The sequence below is a fragment of the Giraffa tippelskirchi genome, chromosome 9 (genome assembly GCF_054371585.1).
Source record: "Giraffa tippelskirchi isolate mGirTip1 chromosome 9, T2T-mGirTip1v1.2.pri, whole genome shotgun sequence".
Classification (NCBI taxonomy): domain Eukaryota; kingdom Metazoa; phylum Chordata; class Mammalia; order Artiodactyla; family Giraffidae; genus Giraffa; species Giraffa tippelskirchi.
Genome location: NC_137283.1, coordinates 42492252 through 42518344, shown reverse-complemented (window position 1 = coordinate 42518344; position 26093 = coordinate 42492252). Strand labels below are relative to the sequence as shown.

The window sequence follows — 26093 nt, the reverse complement described above, 5'->3', positions numbered from 1 at the left end:
AAGTATACCGAGTGAACCCTAATGTAAACTATGGACTATGCATAATAATGGTGTGTCAATGGAGGTTCATCAGTTGTCACACTGCACCACTCCGGTGGGGGATGCTGATAATGGGGGGACACCGAACATGTGTAGGGACAGAGGACAAATGGAAATTATCTGCATTTTCTGCTCAATTTTGCTGTAAACCTAAAAGTGCTCTAAAAAATAGACAATTTAAAAGAAAAAAAAGCAAATTGCAAAGTAAAACAAAAAAAATGACAACACATCTTTATAAAGCCACCATAAACTAATTTTTATAGCTATATCTATCTATATATCTAAATATCTAGGAGGAGAGTAAGTTAATAACCAGATTATACCTAAGAAGGTAAGTGGGGCCATGGATGGTTAATGGGTTGTTAGTTCTACCTCTCGTTTGATTTTTTTAATTGTGGGAATATATAAGCAGTGTTACATGTGTAATTAAAAATAAAATTTTTCTTTAAAAATATGTACTTTACAACTTACAATAAAATATTCAAAAATAAATTACAGATATAATGACATTTTAAATACTTCAGTATTCATCTTTTAAAAACAAGGACATTTTTCTACCCTAAAATTGTTTTTCAATAGCAGAAAAAGCATAAAAGATCTTATACTAAACTACTGGGGTGAGTTAAGTCATTCATTTAAAAAAGCTAAGCTGTTCTCAAAGAAAAATCTAAATAAACACCAAGAGTTGAGAACTGAACTGACTCAATGCTTATAGCAAAGTCTTTCTAAAAACAACATTATCATCATTATCCCCATCCTTTAATTTTATGTAATGTTTTATTTTCCCTCCTTTAAAACACTAACAACCTCATATACCAGCAGGTCAAAATCAATTATATTTATTGTATTTTTTTTAAATTTTAGTCATTTGAAGTACTAAAGTAATACAGTACAAGCTTATCATAACAGACTGAGTGTCTTAAACAGGGATTCTTAATCTAAAATCCTCAGAAGCCCAAGGATTGCACAGATTCAATTCAGGGCATCTGTGAGCTTGGATGGAAAAAAAAACCCACTGAAGATCAGTTTTACTAACAAGTGAAATTTAGCACTTCCTTTATGAATGGAGACCACAGAATCACAGAAGCATTAGCAGACCCATGACTTTGTCACCATAAAAATCACTGTGTTTGCAAATCACAGTGTGGCTGGTGAGGGTATTTTAAAACATCATTTACTCATCATTTCATGGAAGGAGTATGAGATGTTGGATTTGTTGCCAGATCTTGTTCCTTAATGCATTAATTAAGAAGCACATATGTAACTCTCACCACAATTCTGCTTTTAAATATTTTGATAACTATATTTCAGTAAACGGAGAAGGCAATGGCACCCCACTCCAGTACTCTTGCCTGGAAAATCCCATGGACGGAGGAGCCTGGTAGGCTACAGTCCATGGGGTCGCTAAGAGTCGGACACGACTGAGCGACTTCACTTTCACTTTTCCCTTTCATGCACTGGAGAAAGAAATGGCAACCCACTCCAGTATTCTTGCCTGGAGAATCCTAGGGACGGCGGAGCCTGGTGAGCTGCCGTCTATGGGGTCGCACAGAGTCGGACACGACTGAAGCGACTTAGCATAGCATAGCATTTCAGTAAAATTGGGTTTTGTTCTAATCATATATTGTAGTTTAAGCACATCTAAACAGTCTTGGGGGTGGGGGGAGGTTCATAGGTTTCACAAGATACAAAAGGTTAAGAACCCCTGGAACTCAACCGCCCCCTCCTGTAACCCCATTCTCCCAATGTAACCACTGTCCACAGTGTAGTGTATGTCCCTCCATGTGTATTCCTTCAAGTGGACACATATACACATAACCATCCAGAGGCATAACTTACACAGTTATGTGCTCTGTAATCGTGTTTTGCACTTCTATTTTGCAACACATTTACAAGCCTCTATATAATTTAGTCACTCGTGCTGTTTCCAGATTATGGCTGTTATTTTAAAATGCTGTAATAAAACTCCTTGTATACATCTCTTTATATTCTGTTTTTTTTTTAAATTTCATAATCAGTTCTATATATGGAACATTTTTGACAATGACATCCTCAAATTGAACCACAGAATCAATACGGTATTACGAAATCAACAGCAACAATAGCGAGTGTATTTTGTGCTTACCAAGGGCCAGGTACTATATGCTCTACGTGAATTAACTTATTTTAATCCTTATAACTCTAAGGCAAGGCACTGCTATGATTTCAGGTTACAAGTGGAGAAACTGAAGGTGATTAATCTCTAAACTTCCAAAGTCTGTAATTCTGATGACAAATTCAAACAACTAGGTATACTCAGAATACAGGATCCCTCAATAATCCTGGGCCCCATGGGGGTCACTGAAGGGGGACAAAAAATGATGACTGACACTTTGTCCCATGAGCAGCTTCTGAGAGCATGTCCTGAAGCTCCCAGGAACTTCTTTGTCACTGTGCTTTTCAAGAGGTGGATCAAAGAGAAAAGACCATAGTGAATACACAGTGAAATGACAACCATTGACAACCTACTCGATTAGGCCAAAGGCAAGATAAAGAAGGTAAAGAATACGCCTGCCAATGCAGGAGACGCAGGTTCAATCCCTGGGTCGGGAAGATCCCCTGGAGGAGGAGATGCCTAGGAATTCCCATGTATCCCAGAATTCTTGCCTGGGAAATCCTATGGACAGAGGAGCCTGGTGGGCTATAGTCCATGGGGTCACAAAAAGAGATGGACACGACTTAGCAACTAAACAACAGTAACCACAGCAAGATAAGATGTGCCTATGTCAACAATGAGCAGATCTGCCATCAGAGATTTGGGTTGGGACTCAACACAGGATCTCCACCACTGTAGGCCCAGATAATTTCACAGGCAACAAGACCAGATCGTAATTTCAAAACAGAAAAAAAAAAAAATTCCATCAGGTTAAATATAAATATGCGCTATTGACAACCCAGTCTCAGGGGCAGGCCTGGTCTCCTCAGTGATAAGAGCATTATTAAAATCTCCCACGTAATTCATCAAGGCCTCATGCTGGTCAGGGCAAGGCTAATCTCCTCAGTTAGCAAGTTCCAGAACAGACCAAGAGAAACAAAACCACAGAAATGGTATCTTTTGTAATTATCTGGACTCTGCTGAGCAGAGATAAAATAATCCTGCTGCTGTTTCACGTCTGGTTTAACACGTCCTAGCAAAGAAACGTCATTTAGCTTCACTGAGATGGGAAAGCTTTTCCCCCTTCTCACGTATCAACTCTTGTGCTCTGAGCATCGTGTAACAGAGTAAGTACTTGGAAAGCCCAGTTGTAGTACTCTGCAGGTGCGTGGGCATGAACCTCCAAGGGGGGTTGCCAAAAAGACCAGCTCAACGTCCTGTCCATCATCCATCACCAGAAGGCCTGGAGCCAAACGCTTTCTCCTTCCTGTGCCGGAGGCAGCATGGAGAAGCTGTGGGGGCCAGCTCTCCCGGCCTTGAATCTACAAGAATGTGGGGTTTTGAGCAAATTGCTTATTTCTCCGAGCCTCAGTTTTCTCATCTACAAAAACGGTATGATAACACCTATGGTCACAAGACTGTTATGAGGGTTAAATGGGCCTCATCCCAACCTGAGTTATAGTTCAGCCACCTGCTCCTGTGGGGAAGTCCCGCTGCATGGAAAGGCTGCCCCACCACCAACTCCACTACTACCAGCCCCTCCCTGCCAGGTAAGAGAGAGCCTGGGCTCTGCCAAGGGCAACAGGAGGGGCTCCTCCCAAAGACGGGGTGTTAGCGAATGTCCCACATAAAGCCACACTTAGCAAGGGACCAGCGATATAGCTGAAAGAGAATGTGGCAAAGAAAACTAAGAACAATCCCCCATTCCGAGTTTCCACACAAGACGCTCAAATGCTCTGAACTGAATTTCTACCTCTCACTGCCAGAAGGGGTATAAACCTGTGAACAGGTTTAAAAAATATTCACTCCCTTTTAGCCAGGAATTTTATATTTTACCCTACTGATAAAAGAATCACACAAAGATATTCTTGGATGCCCATCAGTGGTATTTGTAACAGTAAAAAACTGCAACTTATCTTAAATATCCAAGGAAGGACTGGCTAAATAAACTTGGTGGATCCATTTGACAAAGTGTGGTTATTTAAAATAATCTTATTGAAGAATGTTTCAGGCTGTGGTGACATGATTTCAATATAGTAAATGGAAAATACAGGAATAAATTAATATGTTATGATCACAATTAAAACGGTGTGCTTACATAAACTTTAAAAGTTGGTTGATAACATATGTGCTATTTAGGGCTACATGTACATAGCAAGTTTATAGACAGGGAAGGCAACAATAAACATTAAACACAGCAGAGCCAGGGATTTTTTTAAGGGCCTGTGGCGTCATTAAGGGCACATGCCTTTAGTTGCATTGGTAGCTACCTGGAATTTTACATTATCCTTTACACCACTTTGTATGCCTGAAATATTTCATAATTAAACAGTTTTAAGTGAGTGTGTATATAATGCTAGAAAGGTAATACATTAAAATGTAGCCACTACTTTGAGGTAAGACTATAGTGAATTCTAGTGCTCACATTTTCCAAATCTGCAACAAAGAACATATATTCCTTTTTATCTTTTACACTGTTTCTTCATTGGAAAGTGTTCTTGTGCCTATCCCAACATTCGTGTATTTTTTCATAAAGGATGTTTGATGCTAAGCAGTGCCCTACATCAGGGTCACACCTGGCTCTTCTGCCAAGGGCCTTGCTTGAGGGACCATGAAACCCAGCTCTTCACTTGGGAGTCTCTCGCCCACTAGAATTCAAATGAGAAAAGTGCTGTGGGGGAAGCGATGTCCCTGAAACCATCCCACTCATATCCTTTGACGTGAGAGAATATTTGTAGGCGGCTTCTGGGAGCATTCTCCACTCTGCAAATTGTTCTCAAAAGTGCTAAAAAATATAGTCTGTTCCCCTCCTCCCCAGAATAGTTTGCGTTCTATCCTGCCAGGAAGCCAGGGGCTCAACCAGTGGACTGGGTAAAGTGGTGGGAAAAAACAGAGATCAATTATATTGTCAACTAGTGTAGACTCTCCAGTCACAACTCATTTTTCACCAAGCGCTCCCGGAGGTGGGAGAATAATTCTGCGGAGATACCTCACCAGGCCTTAAGATCCTTCCAGTTTCCTTTTTAAGAGGAACTCCTCATGTGGGGTCTTGGCTGGGCTCTGTGAGGCCCACAAAATCATGTCAATCTTGTAAAATAGTCTGGAGCCCAGTGCTATCATCAGATTCTCAAAAGAGTCCATGACACACTCCGCCCCCAAACAACTGCGGAGCCCTGTTCTGTAAGGATACACTCTTTTCTAGCTTACCCACTCCTGTTTGGTCTCTAAGCTCAAGTTCAATAGGAGGTTGCACAGGCGTTCAGAAGGAAAACCCTGTAGCAGGCACCTACAAGAATGGTCATCTGAAGCTTTAAAATAAAGCACGATGTCAACAGGAATGTTTGGTGTTATCCACACTCAGACACCAATATATGCTTTTAATCAAAGGCGGAAAGTTTCTGTGTTAACACTTTCCAACTATACGTCACAGATATATTTCTAGAAAGGGGATACGTGTGTTGAATTCCACAGACACATTGGGAAGATCCACTCTTTTCGTTGTTAAAATTCACTAACCTGTAAGTATTTATGAAGAGCTCATTGTGCAGCATTGGGCTAGGACTCAATGGAAACTTGACTACGATCCCGCAAAGATCCCTGTCCCCCATTCAGCAACTTCGTGTTCAAGCACACATCTGGTGAACGTCTTTCCACTTATGAAGTGGAATCAAAGTTGAGAGTTACTAATGTTACTTTCCCAAGCCCTCACATCTTCCGGTATGAGTCATCCACTGGAACCCACCTTTTTTTCAGATACTTTCCACTACACATAGAAACAGACTCAAAACAACTCTTCATTAATGCTGCTGTGACTCTACTGGATATTACCATTTAAAAGGCACCTTTGGGGAGACCCTTAATTTATGGGATTCAGATATTTACTCAGACATTGCAGCCTTTATGGCTACAATCTTCTCATGAGTGGCTCTATCCACTACTTCATTCAACTCGTCTCTACCAAGCATCTGTTAGGTGCAAGGCACTGAAAATCAGTAGCAATTCCTCTGTGGCCACATGTGTATCTGTCACACATCCCATCATCTCTGTATAGCTTGGACTGTCAGTAAACTTGCACAACACCAGTTTTCATGTCTTCCAACAGCTTCTAGGATTCTTTTAAGTTTCATAATGATTATAATATTACATGACAATATTTGGAGGAAACTGCCCAGGTTCTGGAATCTGTTTGCCAAGAATCAGGAAAAAATAACAGAGAAATCAGAAAGGAGTTTGGCCACAGGTGAATCCCTAAGCATAAAGGTAGACTCTTCCATGAAAGTCTCTTTACTGTGACAAAACATGATATGATATGGTTAAGAGATACAGCAAGGGAGGGAGATGTATTTTTTGTGGCTGCATATGGAGAAAAGACATCAAATAATTCATTATATGAGCTTAGATGACTCTGATCAGAAGATAAGGTCATGGATGCCGATCAACATGAAAACCAAATCACAACTTATGATTGCAAATAATCCTTTGATATAAAAGAGTCGAGTGGTTCTTTGAATAAAGCTTCTAGAGATGTATTTTTCTGAAAAATAAACATAGTTCAGCAAAAACATAGGATGAGGCATGATCTTAGAAATGATCTAGGTTAAAGTCTTATTAAATCACTACACGTCCCTGGGCTTCTACTTCTTCATTTTCAAAGTGAGGGGACTGGGCTATATGATGGCTAAGGGCTCTATATATTCTGAACATCAACAATTCTAATAATTGCCACAAAATTAAAAACATTTGCAAACACCAAAAAACTTGTTGTCAATAAAGAAAGTTCCAAAGACTTCACTTGCCAACAATAAAAGATTCAATGAGTAAAGTAAAAGCAAGAAGAACATCGTCTTTTTTGTCCTATTACCATAGCAACATAATAAACTGGTCCAACCCATCAATCTGATGGTTCTAAAGACTGGAACAAACACCATGTGGCAAATAAAGATGTGCGAATACATTAACGTTAGCTAGCACAGGCTCCCTCCATCATAGCTATGTGCATCATAGAAAACTCTGCCACAATTAAAAATAACTAAGAAAGCGTTGCTTATATGGGTAAGCAAATATTATCAGGTGAGAACCCAATAATCTGCATTCAATGGAGCTTCAAATTTTTACAATACTTTAAAGACTGGATCTCAAAATTGTTTTTTTAACAGATGAGGCCCATAGAGAGGAACTGACTTGCCCAAGATTACATCGTTAGTTACAGACAGAGCCAGCACCATGGACCAGTTCTTAATTCTTAGCACAGAAGCCTCATCTCACAACAGTGGCTTTTGCGGTGTCTGTGGAGGAGGAGGATCAGGCCCCAACGTTAGATGGATCCACTGTGCACGCATGATGATTAAAGTTCTAGGGAGTGTGAACGATGAACAGACATGGGGAGCGCAGCAGGGGCCAGATTCCTGACCCCCAGTCCCTAGACAATGAGAGCATCAGATGCCCAGGGAGCCTCCCCAACTGTGTCACTGGGAGACAAGGAGGCCACACAAAGAAAGCTACTGAAATTCAGCATCCAAAGACCTGAAAAAATCCAAGAAAGCTTTTGACCTCTATCATCACTAGCACAGTTACCAGGTCACTCAAACATCTTTTGCAAACTTCTGCTTTTAAAGGAAAATACAGTGAGGTTAACATTTGGTGAGTGTCTACTATGTACCAGGCTACGTGGTTGGTACTCTCACTTTTACTGTTTTGTGTGATCCTCACAACAATTCTGTTAGGTTAAGTCTTTTCCACATGAGGAAACAGAGGAGAAGAAAGGTGTCATACAAATCTAAGTACAGAATCTTCATTCAAACGAACCTGTTAAAACCAAAGCCACTCCTTCAGCCATGCTGCCGGACACTTCTTCTGCCCTTTGAGCCATGCAGCTGCTTGAGTTGGGCCAATCTGACAACTTCCTCCAGAGGGGGACAGACATCTGGTCCACCTTTAGTAGCCAGTCTCTAACACGGCACAGCAGCCTTTATCTAGATTCTACCCAGATGCACTGATTTCATTGTTCATTTTATGAGAGAAAATACACAAGCAATAAACAAGTGGCTTGGAAGTTTAAGCTGGCCACACAGCTTCTTCCAGTAAAATGAAAAAAAAATTTTTTTAACATTTCCCCCCAGATCCCAACCTCTGTAAATGGATCCTGGAAGCCCACCTAAAGCCCACAGCAGGTTAACAAATACGTTCAGAGATGAGAGGTGCTCCCATGGCAGGGGACGTAGGAAGTACTGTACTTACACTTATATCAAGACTACAAAGGCTAACTGCGTCTTCATCCTGGGTGCTCTGCTTCCGTTTCCGCTGTGAAACAAATAATAAAACAAAGTTCAAATGTAAACAAGGATTATGATTTCGATTAAGGAAAGAAAAAAATGCAATCAAACAGCACATGTAATCCTTATGATTTCTACCATGTTACGCAAAACCTTAAACTGAGTTCTAAGAAAGCCTAAGAAATTACAGGAAATGATTAAGCTCTGGGATAACTGGTTTGCATTATTGTTCTTATTCAAGCTGCTACAGTTTGTTTCTCTTTATAGTTTCTATTTTTCTAAATGTCTCTGTATAGCAAGACTTAGAAATTTAGACACAGAGTTCAGATTTTTATTAACATGGAAGAAGACATTAGACTGGAAATAATCTAATTCACTTAAAGATATTCCATTTTTAGAGCTGCTTTGTACTTGTATAAGTTAAATTTGTTCTAAACTTCATCCAGGGTGCTGATGTCATCACCGAACCAGAATGTTGGAAAGAACCTTAGACATCTTCTCCAACCTTCCCATTTTAGAGCCATAAACACCAAGTCTCAGAAGAGTCGCTATTGGAACTGAAGAAAACTATATTTGAAATGAACTTATGACCATGGAAGTCTATGGGGTTGGAAAAATGTATTATCCTCTATATAAAAAGAAAAGAAACTCCATTCGCAAACACAATCAAGCTCTTCAGAGACATATTTACTTCTCTTCTGCATCTCTAGCTTAACCAATCAGGTAAGTATTTCTCGAGTCTCTAATTTGTGACTTGCTAAGTCGCCTACTTGGCAGAAAGCTGCCGGCAGACTGGAATCCCTGGTGTGAGGCTACAGTGGAGTGGTATGAGAGACAGTCCGAGTCTTCAGTCCTCTAAGAAGTCCATCACCTCCTGCCCTTTCTTCTCTATTAGATGAAGAGTGTGAACAAAGGCAGATGCTGGAAAGCACCCAGTCCTTATCTGTCCTTGACTGTCTCACTATAACTCTTCTAGTATTTCTTTAGCTCAACAAAGATTTGTTGAGCACCTATTATGCACCAGGTCCTGTGTTTGCTCCCAGGAATGCCGAGATTGGCAACTTCCCTAGTTAAGGAACTCACATTAACTCACATAATTATCATATTCCTGTAAGAGACACAGACTCTGGTGTGAGTACAATGCAGTAAGATCCAATTATCCTAGGGAAAGTCACTTCACTTGCCTGAGTCACCCTTTCTCAACTCTAAGGTGGAGGTGATAACATAAGCTTTTATTTTCCAAGAGAGAGAAGTAAATACAGTAAGTGCTCAGCCTGTGGGCTGGAGGGCTCTGGAGCACAGTGAGGGAGTAATCAGCTTGGCCTTGATGGGAGCTGGGGGTGTCTTCTCAGAGGAGGAGGCATTTGAACAGGTCTGACGGATGAATTAGTTTGCCAGACGCAGATGAGGAAGAGACTGGAGCCTCTTTTCTGTCACCAGCTACCTAGATGTTTCAAATCCTAAAGGTTAACATGGTTCCATACAGAGTACGGAGTGCTAGATCCCTATATTATTCCACTTGAGCAGTGGAAGAATTTAGAGATCCAATGTTAGGAGCCAGGATCCTTAATCAGCCATTCTGAGATAATATCCAAGAATCTTCACTAACAAGTTCACCATGTGATTGGTGATTGTCAGGGAGTCAAAAACTCCACTCACGGGCTTTGGGGGAGTCCCAAGAGGACGCTAAGAGCTGCTTGTAATTTTTTTGGGGGGGGTGCTGCTTCATGTTTGCATAGGGACATGACCCATACTGATTCATCATTCAGTTACAATTAAAAGCGGCACTGTGGTATCATTGAAGCCAACTCATTGGCCTGTATTTATATGGTGACTTTGGAGGCAAGTATGGCAAGGCATAGTTTCCATTCTACAGGTAAATAAATTGAAGTTAGGAGAGATAAACAATGGCTCCCAAGTTAAATGGCTACAGTATAACACCCTGAATCCAAGATTGGAATTCCTAGGGCAAAACCCTTCACACACACACCATTTAAAGCACACTTGGCAAATAGGTTATGATTTATTTGCCATTCGGAATGCCTGGCAGCGTCTGCCTCAAGTGCTGTATTGAGAAGGATTTCACAGCACAGCAAGTGAGGGAAGGCTGCAATCAATCAGTAACGTGTGCTGGGGTAAAAGAGTAGGGATGTCTGCGCTGGTGTCCTGCCACCCAGGACAACCTATGCCATTTCCTGAGCCTGGCTTCTCTTGCACTGAGAGGCTACAGAATTAGACCTGCGATTTTGGGAAATCCCATGAGAGGGCAGAGGCTCTGGGATGTTATCTGTAAAGTGGCCATTAACCACCAGGTCAGGCTGTCCTGAGGATCACAGAAGATATGTATACAGCACCTGGAACGACGGCTGGCACATGGTAAGGGCACAATAAATGGTGGCTCCCAGTATTACCCAAACTGTAAGCTACAGAGATGTATGCTGCTATCTGGTATTGTTAGATTATGGAATTTTATGATGCTACAGTTCCATTTTGAGGGCTCAATGATCTTGTCAACATGACACATTGACAGTGGCCTGTACCCCAAGATACATGCAAAGATAGGCTCGATAAAGGACAGAAATGGTATGGACCTAACAGAAGCAGAAGATATTAAGAAGAGGTGGCAAGAATACATAGAAGAACTGTACAAAAAAGATCTTCACGACCCAGATAATCACGATGGTGTGATCACTCACCTAGAGCCAGACATCCTGGAATGTGAAGTCAAGTGGGCCTTAGAAAGTATCACTACGAACAAAGCTAGTGGAGGTGATGGAATTCCAGTTGAGCTATTTCAAATCCTCAAAGGCGATGCTGTGAAAGTGCTGCACTCGATATGCCAGCAAATTTGGAAAACTCAGCAGTGGCCACAGGACTGGAAAAGGTCAGTTTTCGTTCCAATCCCAAAGAAAGGCAATGCCAAAGAATGCTCAAACTACCGCACAATTGCACTCATCTCACATGCTAGTAAAGTAATGCTCAAAATTCTCCAAGCCAGGCTTCAGCAATACGTGAACTGTGAACTTCCAGATGTCCAAGCTGGTTTTAGAAAAGGCAGAGGAACCAGAGATCAAATTGCCAATATCCGCTGGATCATCGAGAAAGCAAGAGAGTTCCGGAAAAACATCTATTTCTGCTTTATTGACTATGCCAAAGCCTTTGACTGTGTGGATCACAATAAACTGTGGAAAATTCTGAAAGAGATGGGAATACCAGACCATCTGACCTGTCTCTTGAGAAACCTGTATGCAGGTCAGGAAGCAACAGTTAGAACTGGACATGGAAAAACAGACTGGTTCCAAATAGGAAAAGGAGTACGTCAAGGCTGTATATTGTCACCCTGCTTATTTAACTTATATGCAGAGTACATCATGAGAAACGCTGGGCTGGAAGAAACACAAGCTGGAATCAAGATTGCCGGGAGAAATATCAATAACCTCAGATATGCGATGACACCACCCTTATGGCAGAAAGTGAAGAAGAACTAAAGAGCCTCTTGATGAAGGTGAAGGAGGACAGTGAAAAAGTTGGCTTAAAGCTCAACGTTCAGAAAACTAAGATCATGGCATCTGGTCCCATCACTCCATGGGAAATAGATGGGGAAACAGTGGAAACAGTGTCAGACTTTACTTTTTTGGGCTCCAGAATCACTGCTGATGGTGACTGCAGCCATAAAATTAAAAGACGCTTACTCCTTGGAAGGAAGGTTATGGCCAACCTAGATAGCATGTTTAAAAGCAGAGACATTACTTTGCCAACAAAAGTCCGTCTAGTCAAGGCTATGGTTTTTCCAGTGGTCATGTATGGATGTGAGAGTTGGACGGTGAAGAAAGCTGAGCACTGCAGAATTGATGCTTTTGAACTGTGGTGTTGGAGAAGACTCTTAAGAGTCCCTTGGACTGCAAGGAGATCCAATCAATCCATCCTAAAAGAGATCAATCCTGGGTGTTCATTGGAAGGTCTGATGTTGAAGCTGAAGCTCCAATACTTTGGCCACCTCATGCAAAGGGTTGACTCATTGGAAAAGACCCTAATGCTGGGTAGGATTGGGGGCGGGAGGAGAAGGGGACGACAGAGGATGAGATGGTTGGATGGCATCACCGACTCGATGAACATGGGTTTGGGTAGACTCCGGGAGTTGGTGATGGACAGAGAGGCCTGGCGTGCTGCAATTCATGGGGTCGCAGAGAGTCGGACAGGACTGAGCGACTGAACTGAATTGAACTGTACCCCAAGAATCCTACCCTAGTGAAGGAAAGGGGACACTAACAGAGGCTCTTTCTCTTATAGGCATGCAGCCCTCTCCAGACCAACTCAGTACATCACCCAGGGCTGGAACACAGCCTCCTAAGCATCACTAACCCCAGATGCTTCTATGCATCTCAAGAGCCAAATGCAGAAGACAAAAGTCTTCCAGCAGCCTTTAAAGTAAGCCACAGCCAGTTACCCTGGGATAGAAAGATCTCCTTAAGAAACCCACCCATTTTACAAAGTAAAATCTGCATGGATTATCAAAGTGGGTGTTCTTTTCAATTTCCACTGCATAGGGTGTTAACTGACCACGGTCAGCAACACAGAAGGAGTCTGCAATTTAAACTCTGGGCCCAACGCAAACACGTCACAGGGTCACTAGGTTGTGTGCTCATTCACCGTGTTCACTGAGCACTTCCGATGTGCGAGGCTCTGGGTGCTAGGATCCAGCAGTGAACGAGCCAGGCATGCTCCCTTCCCACTAACTGGGAATAGAAAGAAAACAAAATATTTTAGACTGTGATCTCTGCTGTGAATGATTCAGACAAGCTGTAGAGACAGAGACCAGGAGGAGAGACCCACTTCAGAGAGATACTTTAATTTTCTGTTTTCGGGTTGACTTTCTCATGAGATGCAAGCACACAGAGGCAGGATTTAATCTGTCATGATCACATTCTTAGAACCAGCTACAGTACCTGGTACCTAGCCAACTGCCCCAGAAGAGTATTTCTTCATTTGTTGTTGTTGTTGATACTTCTGACCCTGCTCCCTTTGAGAAGCTTGTCTTCTTCACTATTACCCAGCTTCGAGGAAGGAGGGTACGGGTGGAGGGGAACAAACGGGTCCCCATTCCACCAGCCCAGCACCACCCTTCTGTGCGCATCAGAGGTCATGGAGAGATGACCTCCGAGGGAGGAAGGACTCTGTGAAACACCTGCATTTACATACTTGGTCTCATGGGTTCTCAGCCTATTTGAAGAGCCAGAGACCCACCCTGTTATTCTTGTCACATTCACTGAGGCGAATGCACAGTCCACTTCCCTTTCAACTATGCAAAACAGTGCGCCGTGGGTGAGCCCAGGGACTGTGCTGTAGTCTGGGCTCTCTGATTTGAGTGCATAACTTAAAACCCCAGCATCCTGTGCTGAGCAGAAGGTCAATGAATAATCTCTGAATGAGTGACTAAAAAAAGAATAAATAAAGGAGGCCCGTGTTCTTGGGGCGACACCCTTCCCTTCCGCTAACCACCTGGCTGCCAAAATTAAATCAAAACCTCAAAAGCAAAGATTACTGAAGGCTAAAATTCTTCAACCTCAAATTTCCTTGGGGACTCAAAACATGCAAGTTCAAGCTACGAGTTTTGCTTTTCAAATAAGAGACTCTTTTTCTTAACCAGCAGGGGCATTTATTTTCCCTTAAGTATACAGATAAGTTAAAAAAAAAAAAATTACAACTGTTCAGACATTGGTCCGAGTGGAACACTGGTGATTTTCACTCCTCGTGTGAAAAGTGTCAGGTCTGTTCAAGGGCGAGGCACACCCATGACTAGGCAGCAAGCACGCACTTCCCCGAGCAACACCATGAGCACCCAAGCCTCTGTGCTTCAGAAACAACGAATCCAGGATTGATAACAGCCTGACTGAAATGAAACAGCTGGCTAAATCCAACCATAAGTGACCTGACTGGGCATCTGAATCCTTTGTCTGTACGCTTATCTGAGGCAGGGAGGAAAGGCAGTTACAGAAGGCAATGTACGGGAACAAAGGGGTAGAATATACTGTCTGATTCCTTAACCCTGCAGGCAACATATTTCATGGTGACGCTTTCTAGAGGTGCTTGGGTGCTGGAAAAACCTCACGCTTCTTGGCTCAAAAACTGACCAGGAGGCTCTCTGTTAATCCACAACAGGGCAAAGTCTTCTGTACATGTGGATCTGAGTTCTGATGGAGACACAGGTCTCTCTGGACAGATGGGGCGGACCCTGAGACTCATTCCTAGTGACACCATCTGCTTTCACAGCACATTACTGTTCTCCAGGCCACTCTGTGACCACCTCCTCTTAGGCTTGGCTACCTTCTGACAGCACAAGGCAGACACATAAATCTCATCAGTAAATGGTCTGGGAACTAATGTTTTTCTGTGGTTCTGGGTAAGGCTCTCTGCCAAGAGCAGTGACCCTACCTGTCCTCAGCTGATGGATTTGCAGAAGATCTGGTCCCAGGTCTAAGCTGTCTGATTCTTATTAGGCTCAGCTTACATTCTCTCTAGACCCAAATCTTGGGATCCTTTGAGGTTTTCAGTCTTGTAAGCAAAGGAGAATCACCATCAAATATACAGTGGGGATGGAGAGAAGTGGATACGGGAACTGGGTGTCTGCTATGAGCCAAGCACTGTACTCACCATTTAAAGAACTGTTCCTTTCCAGCTTCTCCTCAGCCCAGCTTCAGTGAACATGGTGGTGTTCAATTTACAGAGAAGAACACTGAAGCGTGGGAAAGCTTCAGGGATTTGTCTAAGGCCACAAAATTAGCAAACGCTGGAAAGGGGAGTTTTCTCTACACCAGCCTGGTTCCCAAACCACTGATCCTTTCACCATCCAGTGCTACTTCTCTTTTTATATTGTTTAAAAACAAAGTGTGATTTATTTAAATTAATATAAAAATGTGAAGGGAAGTGTGAAAGTCTTAGTCGCTCAGTCATGTCTAACCCTTTGCGACCCCAGGGACCGTAGCCTGGCAGGCTCCTCTGACCATGGGATTTCTCAGGCAAGAATACTGGAGTGGGTTGCCATCCCCGTCTCCAGGGGATCTTTCCAATCCAGGGATCCAATCCGGGTCTCCTGCATTGCAGGCAGATTCTTTACCATCTGAGCCATCAGAGAAGCACATAAAGTAAATTTACATTTAAAACAATATGTGCCTTAGAACAATGTAAAAAGGCTCATAAGACATTTACCTACATACCTCAAGGAAACAAAAAGAATAAATGAGACAGACTGAGTTCAGGATCCAGCTCCATCACTTCTCCTTGCTGTGATCTTATCACAGCAACTGATATGTATCACAGATACTGATGCTCTCTATCACTTCATTCACTCAACAAATATTTATAGAGGATGAACTATGGGCCAGGCAGGTTCCAGGTGTGTGAGATATGAAAGTGTCTATGATATATTTCTGTAAACTTTGATTTCTTCATCATAGGCTTATCTGAAGGGTTAAAGCAGATAGAATATTTACAACAGGGCCAGGCATATGGCAAGAGATTAAAAAATGATAATTATTATCGCTTCCGTGGTTACTATCCTAATTACTATTACTACTATTGTCACTGCTGCTTTGTTGTTACTGGATGTTGAGAGGCAGGCAAAGAGGATGTTGGTATTAAAGATGGTGGAGGAGGCAATCCTGCAGGATGATAAATAAGAGACATAGGATGCAGCCTGACCCTCCTCTAAGTACCCACATCACACAGGGCTATAAATGGATGCTCTCTGGATACCTTCAGTCACGTTTGCAGTGTGTGGTTCCCACTTCTGTCACAGAGGCAGGGCAAGTGCAAGGCCTGACTTAATTTTAAATGACCGAGATTGAATTGATTAGTGTTGGAACAGCCCTGTGATTTAATCACAGGGCTTTTCTATTTAATAACCAAGTGACCAGAGCAGCAGAAATGCACTGGTGGAGAGAGTACAGCTACTGACTTGACAGAGAATGGCCCCTGATTAGTCATTTGTAATTATTAAATTCAAACCAGATCTCAAACCTTCCTGATTTATCTCTCCGCTGGCAAACAGCTTTGGTGGTTTCAGAGGCTTTGACGAGGCCTTTCATCTGCGCCTTCTTTAGGGAGAGATTAGAAAAGGATTTTATGTTCTTGTACTTGTCCTTAGCTGGAACTTGACTCACTAAACTCACGTTTGAGCAGAAGAGGATCCACATCTCATTTCTCCTCTGTCTCAGCTCCAGGGCTGAGCAAAAAAACTGAGAGGGAACCTTTGCTCCATTTTTAATACCTTATTTTAAAAAACATCCTCCCTTCTCCAGCATCCAGGAACCATGATCTTTTTTTTCCTAGACTCTTTAATGTGCTCACAGGGTAGAAAACCTGGAAATCATGGTGCTCCCTGAGACGTTGGTAAATAAATCTTAACTAACTGGTGGCTCAGTGGTAAAGAATCTATCTGCAGTGCAGGAGCTGTAGGAGATGTGGGTTCAATCTCTGGATCAGGAAGATCCCCTAGAGAAGGAAGTGGCAACCCACTCCAGTCTTCTTTCCCAGAGAATCCCATGGACAGAGGAGCCTGGCAGAGTGCAGTCCATAGCGTAGCAAAGAGTCGGATACAACTGAGCACAACAAAATATACAGTTTTGTGCTCAGATGCCATTAACTGTGGGCTCTAAAGTTAGACTTGGTAGGTTCATGTCTTCGATACAGTTTTGTGCTCAGATGCCATTAACTGTGGGCTCTAAAGTTAGACTTGGTAGGTTCATGTCCTCGTCATGCCGCATGGTATAGAACCTTAAGCACATAATTTCTCCTCTGTGAACCTCAGTTTCCTTGTCTATAAAATAACTAAGGATATCATGAGAGTCAAATAGATCAGTGTTTGTAAAGGGCTCACCACAATGCCTGTCACACAGCAACTTCTCAGCATTGGTCATCACTAGCAGTAGTAGCAGTAACAGCAGGAATGGCATCGGGGTAGGGGGAACATGGATAAAATTCCACTAATGTACAAGAGTGTACACACTGACTTGATTTTGGCAAATCAGGAAAAGCCCCAAAGATTGATTTTGGCCCCAGAACACCTGGCCTTTAGCTTGCTGGGAAGCAGAGATAAGGTCACATTGGCCAAGGAAAGGTCTTCCTCTCCCATGGGAAGGAAAAGATGTTCAACCAGGCAGATGAGAGGTCAGGAGTCATCACCAGGTGTCACAACCTGCCAGGGTCACCACCAGCCCTGACAATCGAGAGCAGCCAGTTTCACAATCATCCCATGAACATTTACAGACCACTTTTCTCTCCAAACATTCAAGGCCAAAGGAGCAGGAGAGAAGACAGAAAACTTGTCTGTCCAGGGCAGAGCACTGGCAAGTATATTTTCCAGACAGGCTGCTCCAGATAAACTCCCATTATGAGCACCCATCTGAGGTGGGAAAGGAGGCTCGTATTCATAAAGGGTGCCAACAATGGAATTTGACAAGAAGCACAGAACCTAATTAAACAGGGCTGCTGCTGCTACTGCTGCTAAGTTGCTTCAGTCATGTCCGACTCTATGCGACCCCGTAGACGGAGGGCAGCCCACCAGGCTCCCCCATCCCTGGGATTCTCCAGGCAAGAATACTGGAGTGGGTTGCCATTTCCTTCTCCAGTGCATGAAAGGGAAAAGTCAAAGTGAAGTCGCTCAGTCGTGTCCGACTCTTCGTGACCCCATGGACTATAGCCTACCAGGCTCCTTCGTCCATAGGAGTTTCCAGGCAAGAGTACTGGAGTGGGGTGCCATTGCCTTCTCCGAAGCCTTCGAACAATTACTGTAATTATTTTCTATTGTTTCCTTCTGCTCTCAGGTGCACTGAAGTGGCTTAGTCACAATCTGCAGTTCATTATACACTGTGATCACCGGTGCCTTCCTGGTCCTCCGTTATTTGCTAATACACTTATTTTTACCAGCATAAAGAACTCTTATGTATTAAAATTATTCCCACACAGAACTGTCTGAATCCCTTATCAACAAAAATAGTACCCATATAGTTTAGGGAATGTCCCAATAATTGCTTAATTTCTAGAGAATTACTCCACATAACCAAGGAACTCAGATGGTCCAACTGTGCGATTCAGACTCAAATGTGTTGATTGCCCATTGGGAATCTGATTTTTCAAGGAGAGTTCTCACTTCTTCACTTGGGACTCCTGCCTTTTCCTATCAGGACAGACCCCAGTGCTGGTAATACCTTTGCAGACACAGCACCCCATGCATTCTTGAGTAGTGCCCCCAAATACTAGCAGGCAGGCATTTATCTATAGGAAGAGCAATTTCCCTTCGACTACTGGTTTCTGCATCCACTACTCCTGGGGACAACTTGGCACACACAGCGGAGATGGAACATGCTACAGAAATGGGTTGCATCTGCTAAGCCACTGTGTATATCCTGACAACTCATCATAGCATTCCTTTAAATAAAGAAAAATTTCCCTAGTAGAACTATTTGGTGTTATCTAACCAGATTAGAACTCACAATCTGCATTGCTTTATGGCATGTTCTGGAGGCTTCAAGTAGCCCCTTCCTCCCCTCCCTCTTTCCACTTGCTGGGTTTAAAACAAAGATCTGTTAAGAATTCACTGCATGCTGGGTGCTTTCCATATATCATATCTGATCCTCCCAGCTTGGACAAAGAAGTTATTATACATGAGGAAAAGTGTTCAGTCACTCAGTCACATCTGACTCTTTGCGACCCCATGGACTGTAGCCTGTCAGGCCCCTTTGTCCATGGAATTCTCCAGGCAAGAATACTAGAGTGGGTAGCCATTCCCATCTCCAGGGGATCTTTCTGACTCAGGGATTGAACTTGGGTCTCCTGCACTACAGGCAGATTTTTCACTGTCTGAGCCACCAGGGAAAGGAAACTGAGGCTTAAAGAGTTTAAATGACATGATTAAAACTGCTCTGAGAGTGCCTGGACAAAGCCAGGATTTGATATCATATCCAGCTAGTAGCTGATACTGTTGGCCCACGTCCCCTGGGCAACCACCATTCCCTGGCATGCCTCAGCTCTTTACAGGCCAGAAATGCTTGGCTGTTAATGTCACCAGGAGCAGCCCTCAACCTGCGATGAACTGCAGTTGGTAGGTAAACACTCCAGCTTCCTAGAGCTTGAGGGGACAACTCTGAAATAGTCTTCTCAGTTTTGACCATATACTGGAATCACTAGAGGAGTTAAAAAAGCTCCCAGGGACTGGCTCCTGCCATCTGCGGGTTCTGAACATCAGGAGTTTGCAGAAGCTCCCCAGGTTGAGTCGATTGTGCGGCAAAGTTTGAGAAGTCCCACCACATCCAGTCTCCCAGAAGTCCCCAGCAGGTTTGAGCCCCAGGTGTTCACAGAGCTAACCTGTTCATGATCACACCCTGTACCCTGTTTCTCTCCCTCAGTCCCTCACCAGTGTTTCTGGTGACCAAATAAACTACTCGCACTTGTATCCAGGTCTGCTTCTAGGGTTCTGAACCTAAGACAAGCTGAACACAACTCTGTGCTTCTAAAACTGAGCAGTGGAATAGGAGGCGGGTTAAAGCCACAGAATAAAAACGGTCCATCAACCTGACTTTGTGGGAAGCCAGGTAAGCCTTTATTTATATACTTTAACAAGAGTGGAATGCCATTTTACATGAGTTTTTAAAGATAAAGCTGGGAAGAAATTTAAAGGTGAATGACCTTTGCATTGACTGTCCCCTGTGCAAGACACAGAAAGGACTGAGTGGACTTGCTGTTCATTAGCCAGAGCCTCAGTCCAGAGGCTTCATTAAGACTAACTGTGGAAGTGAAGGCTCAGACCTCCCTGATACTGTCTGACGAGGACCCTCATCTGTGCCTGATCCTCTCCTGTTATGGACCGAATGTTTGAGTCTCCCAAATTCCCTTGTTGAAGCCCTAACTCCCAATGTAATGGTATTTGGAGGTGGGACCTTTCAGAGGTGATTAGGTGGTAAGGACAGAACCCTCATGAATGGGATTAGTGCTTTTATAAGAAGAGACATGAAAGAGAAGATTGTTTTCTTTGTCATTTATGGACACAGAAAGAAGGTGGCTGGCTGCAAATCAGGAAGAAGCTCCTTGCCAGACACTATATAGATCAGCACCTTGATCTTGGTCCTCCAAACCTCTTGAACTGTGAAAAATAAATGCACAGCCTAAAAAAGGCATTCTTCCATCTCTCTAGATATTTTTAAAGTGCAAATTCTGAATCTAGTCATGAAAAACATCTAATAGGCCCACAGAGAAGGAAACTGTACAACCTAACTGGCTTCTATTCTTCAAAAGAGTCAAAATCAAGAAACACCAAACAGGCCTGGGGAACTGTTCCAGATTAAAGGAGACCAAAGAACAAGTGGCAATAAGTGCAATGCATGATCCCAAATTGGACTCTAGGCCAGGAAAAAAAAAAAAACAGCTATAAAATACATTATTGTAACAGTTGGAAAACTTTAAAAATGAATGGTGGAGGAGTTAATATATTTTGCCAATGTTAAACTTTCTTCTTCTGACAGTTATACTTGTGTGAAAGTAATTGTAATTACTCTTGTAGTTAAGTATTTAGTATATACATATATATGTATATATAAATGTATAAAATAAATTTCATTATATATGTAATACATAAATTTATTTAAATATACATAATATATAATATAAATATTTATTTAAATATATAATATATAAATTTATTTAATATATACGTATACACACACATGCACACATTTATATAAAGAAGGCTGAGCACGAAAGAACTGATGCTTTCGAATTGTGCTGTTGGAGAAGACTCTTGAGAATTCTTCTATTCCTGCAAGGAGATCAAACCAGTCAATCCTAAGGGAAATCAACCCTGAATATTCATTGGAAGAAATGATGCTGAAGCTCCAATACTTTGGCCACCTGACACAAACAGCCATCTTATTGGAAAAGACCCTGATGCTGGGAAAGATTGAAAGGAGAAGGGGGCAACAGGGGATAAAGTTGTTAGATTGCATCACTGACTCAATGGACATGAATCTGAGCAAACTGCAAGAGATAGTGAAGGACAGAGGAGCCTGGCATACTGCAGTCAGTATGGGGTCACAAAGAGTCGGACACTACTTAGCGACTGAACAACAACAAATCTATCTATTTACTTATGGAGAGGGGCTTCCCAGGTGGTGCTAGTGGTAAAGAACCTGCCTGCCAGCACAGGAGACCCAAGAGACTCGGGTCCAATCCCTGGGTCGGGAAGATCCCCTGGAGGAGGGCATGGCAACCCACTCCAATATTCTTGCTTGGAGAATGCCATGAACAGAGGAGACTGATGGGCTACAGTCCATAGCCCTCAGAGTTGGACACGACTGAACCGACTTAGCATGCAAGCATGCATCTATAGAGAAAGACTGATACAGAGGCAAAGAAAGAGATACAGAGAGAACAGACTTAAACAATCAGTGAAGTGTGTAAAAGGTATTCAGGAGTATCTTTTTCTAGACTTGCAACTTTTCCAAAAGTTTTAAATATTAAGTTGCCAAAAGTAAAATAAAAGATGTTCACAAATAACCTGCACACTCTCCCCTGTCCTCAAAAAAAAAAAAACAAAAACAAACAAGCCCATAAACACTCATTCCTTTTGGAGGCATCTGATATCCACCCAGTGCCCAACTCCAGGAGCCCTCAGGCCCTCAGGGCTCAACTCTGCAGTATCTGCTAACCTTTGGTGCCTGCAAGCCCCTGAGCACCTAAAAGGGAATGAGTCTGCCTACGTACTTCAGCAGACTTTGGTTGGGCATTAGCTGGAACACAATCCCTTAGGCTTGAGAAGAATATAATTTAAGGATTATTTGATCAAAATATTTAGCTCTCTTCCAAACAAAACTTGAAAGTCTCACAAGAAGCTGCCTATTCTTAAAGATGTTTCTCTCTCAGTAGGAAAGAAACAGCTAAAAGGAAAATAACTGTGTAACAGATAATTCCCCTCCTCTCAAAATGATGTTCTTGAATATGCCAACAATGTTTCTTCAATGGAGCTCTGCAGAATGTGGCCTCTGGAAGGACTGGACCCCTCTCCTGGTCTGACTAGTCATTAGCACAAAGCAGACGACCAGTTTCCAGACTAGTCTTGACTAACCTGAAAAAACACTCCTGGCAACAGTCTGCAGAGAACCTGACAGAACAGTAATATGAAAGCCAGTTACCATTCCTGATGCAGTGTCTGGAAAGATGTCAACTGTGATTAAGAGGGACATTTTCCTTCTGCAGCTGTTTCTGAAAGGGGAGGAGGCCTCACCACAAGTCCAAATTATCGGAGAGAGGTAATGAGCCCCAAACAACAGGGACAGGCAGGTATTCAGGGCAGCCCTCCTTCAGCAGCACTATCATGTCCTGTCAAGTTTTGAGTAAAAAGCAGGAGTAGTGCTAAGCCACAGGGGGGCTGCAGGGAGGGGGAAGGACTTTGCTAAATTTTCTTATCCTGATTTTTTGCTTCAAAGCCCCTCCCAATCATTTTTATCCTAAAGTCTGAAACTGAGGTCTGGATTTTGCAGAATCAAAGCACATTTATCCAACATTTAATCCATTTCCCAGGAAATCCATGTTTTACTAAGAGTAGAATTCTTTCATGTCTAGAACTTTGCTGGACATTACTAAGGCCTAGTCCAACACACAGAAAGCTCAATAAATGTGTGCTGACTGACTTACATGAACAAATAAAGCCACTAACTCCCAAACAGTGCATATAAAGCTGTAGAATTTCTTTTCATGAAGACTAAAACACCAAGATGTGTCATCCATAGAGTTCCATTTTTGATTCTGGGACCCACAATATTCCTCTTTTTTTTTTTTTTTTTTTGGCAATGGAAATCCAGAAACAAGACTCAGATGAATGACCTTCACTCTAAAGTTTCATTCATTCAATAACTATTTTATGGAGTGCCTATTAGATGCCAGGCACTGTGTAAGCTGCTGGAGATAAATTGGTTAACAAAACAGATACAGCCTCTGCCCTTGGAGGGAATAGAGATTATAAAATAATAAGCAAATAAACAAGCTAGTTTTAAGGTGTACTAAGAGTAGTAATCAGTCAATTCTAAAGGAAATCAATCCTGAATATTCATTGGAAGGACTGATGCTGAAGTTCCAATACTTTGGCCCTGTGATGCTTAGGAGCTGACTCATTAGAAAAGACCCTGATGTTGGGAAAGATAGAAGGCAAAAGGAGAAGGGAACAGCAGAGGATGAGATGGTTGGCTGGCACCACCGACTCAATGGACATGAATCTGACCAAACTCTGGGAGATAGTGAAGCCTGGCATGCTGCAGTCCATGGGGTAGGATATGACTTAGCGACTGAACAACAACAACAAGAATTATAAAGAAAGTAAACCAGGGTAATAGGAAAGCCTGTCAAAGGGGGTGAGGGGTGAAGCTATTGGAGAGAGAGGTCAGGGAGGTTTCTCAGAGGAGGAACAGTTGAGATGACATTTCAGTGATGGGATGGAGCCAACCAAGCAAAGATGGGGATAGATGAGGAGTGAGAGCTCCTAAAGGGCCCTCATCATTAAACGTACAAGTTCTCCCTTTCCACAAGTCTCCCACACAGTACCTGATGACTGTCCTGATTGGCCAGTGTCCATGAACATGATTGTTGACATCATTTCCTATTTATAAGGATGAGAAATGTACTGGAGTAATTTTCTTTCTCAGTTTATTTGAAGAGAAAGTGAAAGTGAAGTTGCTCAGTCATGTCCAACTCTGCGACCCCAGGACTGTAGCTGGCCAGGCTCCTCCATCCATGGGATTTTCCAGGCAAGGATACTGGAGTGGGTTGCCATTTCCTTCTCCAGGGGATCTTCCCAACCCAAGGATTGAACCCCGGTCTTCTGCACTGCAGGCAGACTCTTTACTGTCTGAGCCAGCAGGAAAGCCCTAAAAGCCAGGAAAGAAAACTAAGGGTGAATAATTTTACTCATCTTTTTGTTATTGTTAGTCACGAAAACAGCCCTGAATTTCTCAAGACTTGTTAGTGTCCAGAAGACCCTGTGCAAAGTCAGGACTGGTCCAATTCTCATCTCCACTCTCATTCCCTTTGCTCTGAGCTCCAACCTCCCTCCCATAATCCCAGTTCCTCTTTCTCCATGTTTCCTCTGCCTTTGAGCCTTCTTTCCTCCCCTTTTCTCCCAGCCAACTCCTCCTTACTCTTCAGATGGCAGCCTCGTGATGGAGGTATTCTAAGATAGCTCCAAACCAAAAATAATCTCTCAGTTATGGACTCTCAGCCTCATTGTGCCTCTTCTTTGTTGTACTAACCTTATTAAAATGTTACCCTTTACTTGTGTAATAACTGGGTTAACATTTGTCTCCTCCTTCAAGCTAAGGTCAATGAATGCAGAAGCCAGTTCAAGTTCACTTCTAGCGCCTTCCATTATGCAGGCACATAGAGAATAATGTTTTGCAGTCACCATCTTGAAACTCTGAGTAACTTTTTAAACAAGGGCCCTGGATTTTCATTTCTCACTGGACCCTGCAAATTATGCAGCCAGATCTGGAAAGGAAAAAATGTATAGGGACTCTTCTGGGATGAGTACCCATTCTGAGGTCACTATCCCTGAAAACTCAGAGCAAGTTTGACTACCAAGCACTGACTCATTCAAATATTAAACAAATATTTATTGGGCAACTCTACATGCCCACATAGTGAAGACCTGTTGAGCACAGAGCCCTGTCCATGAAGCTGGCCCTCTTTCTGCCTTCCTGTTGGATTTCTTGATCTCATGTCATTTACAGATGCTTCTGACTTCTTGTGAGGTATATCTTACCCTGGACTTCACCACTCTCTCAATAATCTAGGTTTCACAGGACAGGATCTCGCTGGCATGGGCCCAACCCCCTAAAGACAAGAAGTCCTTTCCCCATTAGAACTTCAGTCCTGCCTTCAATCTGCCTATAAGACTCAGGCCGAAACAAAAACTTCATCTTACAGAAGCATTTTTTTAATATCCCTAAGGAAATGACAACCCACTTCAATATTCTTGCCTGGGAACAGAGGAGCCTGGCAGGTCACAGTCTGTGGGGTCACAAAGAGTCTTGGACATGAGTAAGCAACTAAATAACAACAAAGCACTTTTTAAAATCTCCCTAATTTTAAAGTCCTGGTTCTCCTCAGGATATTGTAAAAGGCCTGCTAGAAAGTGGCTCTCTGAGGTTGGCAGCACTTGCCCACTGCATTTTAGCCTGGGCTCATCATTGATGCCTCAACAATCACTTTCAGTAACCACAGACCGACACTCACTGCTCCAGTCACTGGATGTCTCAGACCGGCAAACAACTGACAAATGTCACACAGTAAATTAAATTTATAGGCAAATTTGGGAATACCAAGTTTGTTAGCAAGCTGTAATACTATATTGAAAGAGGAACAGCAAAAATGGAAAATGATGTTACTCATCAGAACAGAGTATCACTAAAATGTTAGGGAAAACGGAAAAGTTGAACACCAAGAATTCCAATACCTTTTTGAACTTTAAAGGAAAAAAAAAAACGTGATAAGTTTCTTTACACCATTTGGACATGTACCTTGGGCTACTATTGCCCAAAGGATGGGTCTGGTCTCATGGTGGTTTGTAAGATTATTTTAGGCGGTATGCTTACCAGTTGTTGTGGTTTGGG

General features: G+C 42.6%; 1 protein-coding gene across 15 annotated transcripts in view; it reads right to left on the bottom strand.

Annotated features, from left to right (window-relative positions):
* ARHGEF3 (Rho guanine nucleotide exchange factor 3) overlaps positions 1-26093 on the bottom strand; it is a 331638-nt gene that overhangs the window by 136861 nt on the left and 168684 nt on the right. For all 15 annotated transcript variants that reach the window (XM_081524828.1, XM_081524827.1, XM_081524824.1 and 12 more), the window contains one exon: positions 8411-8473. In XM_081524828.1, coding sequence (XP_081380954.1) covers positions 8411-8473 — 63 coding nt within the window. The remainder of the gene's footprint in view (positions 1-8410; positions 8474-26093) is intronic.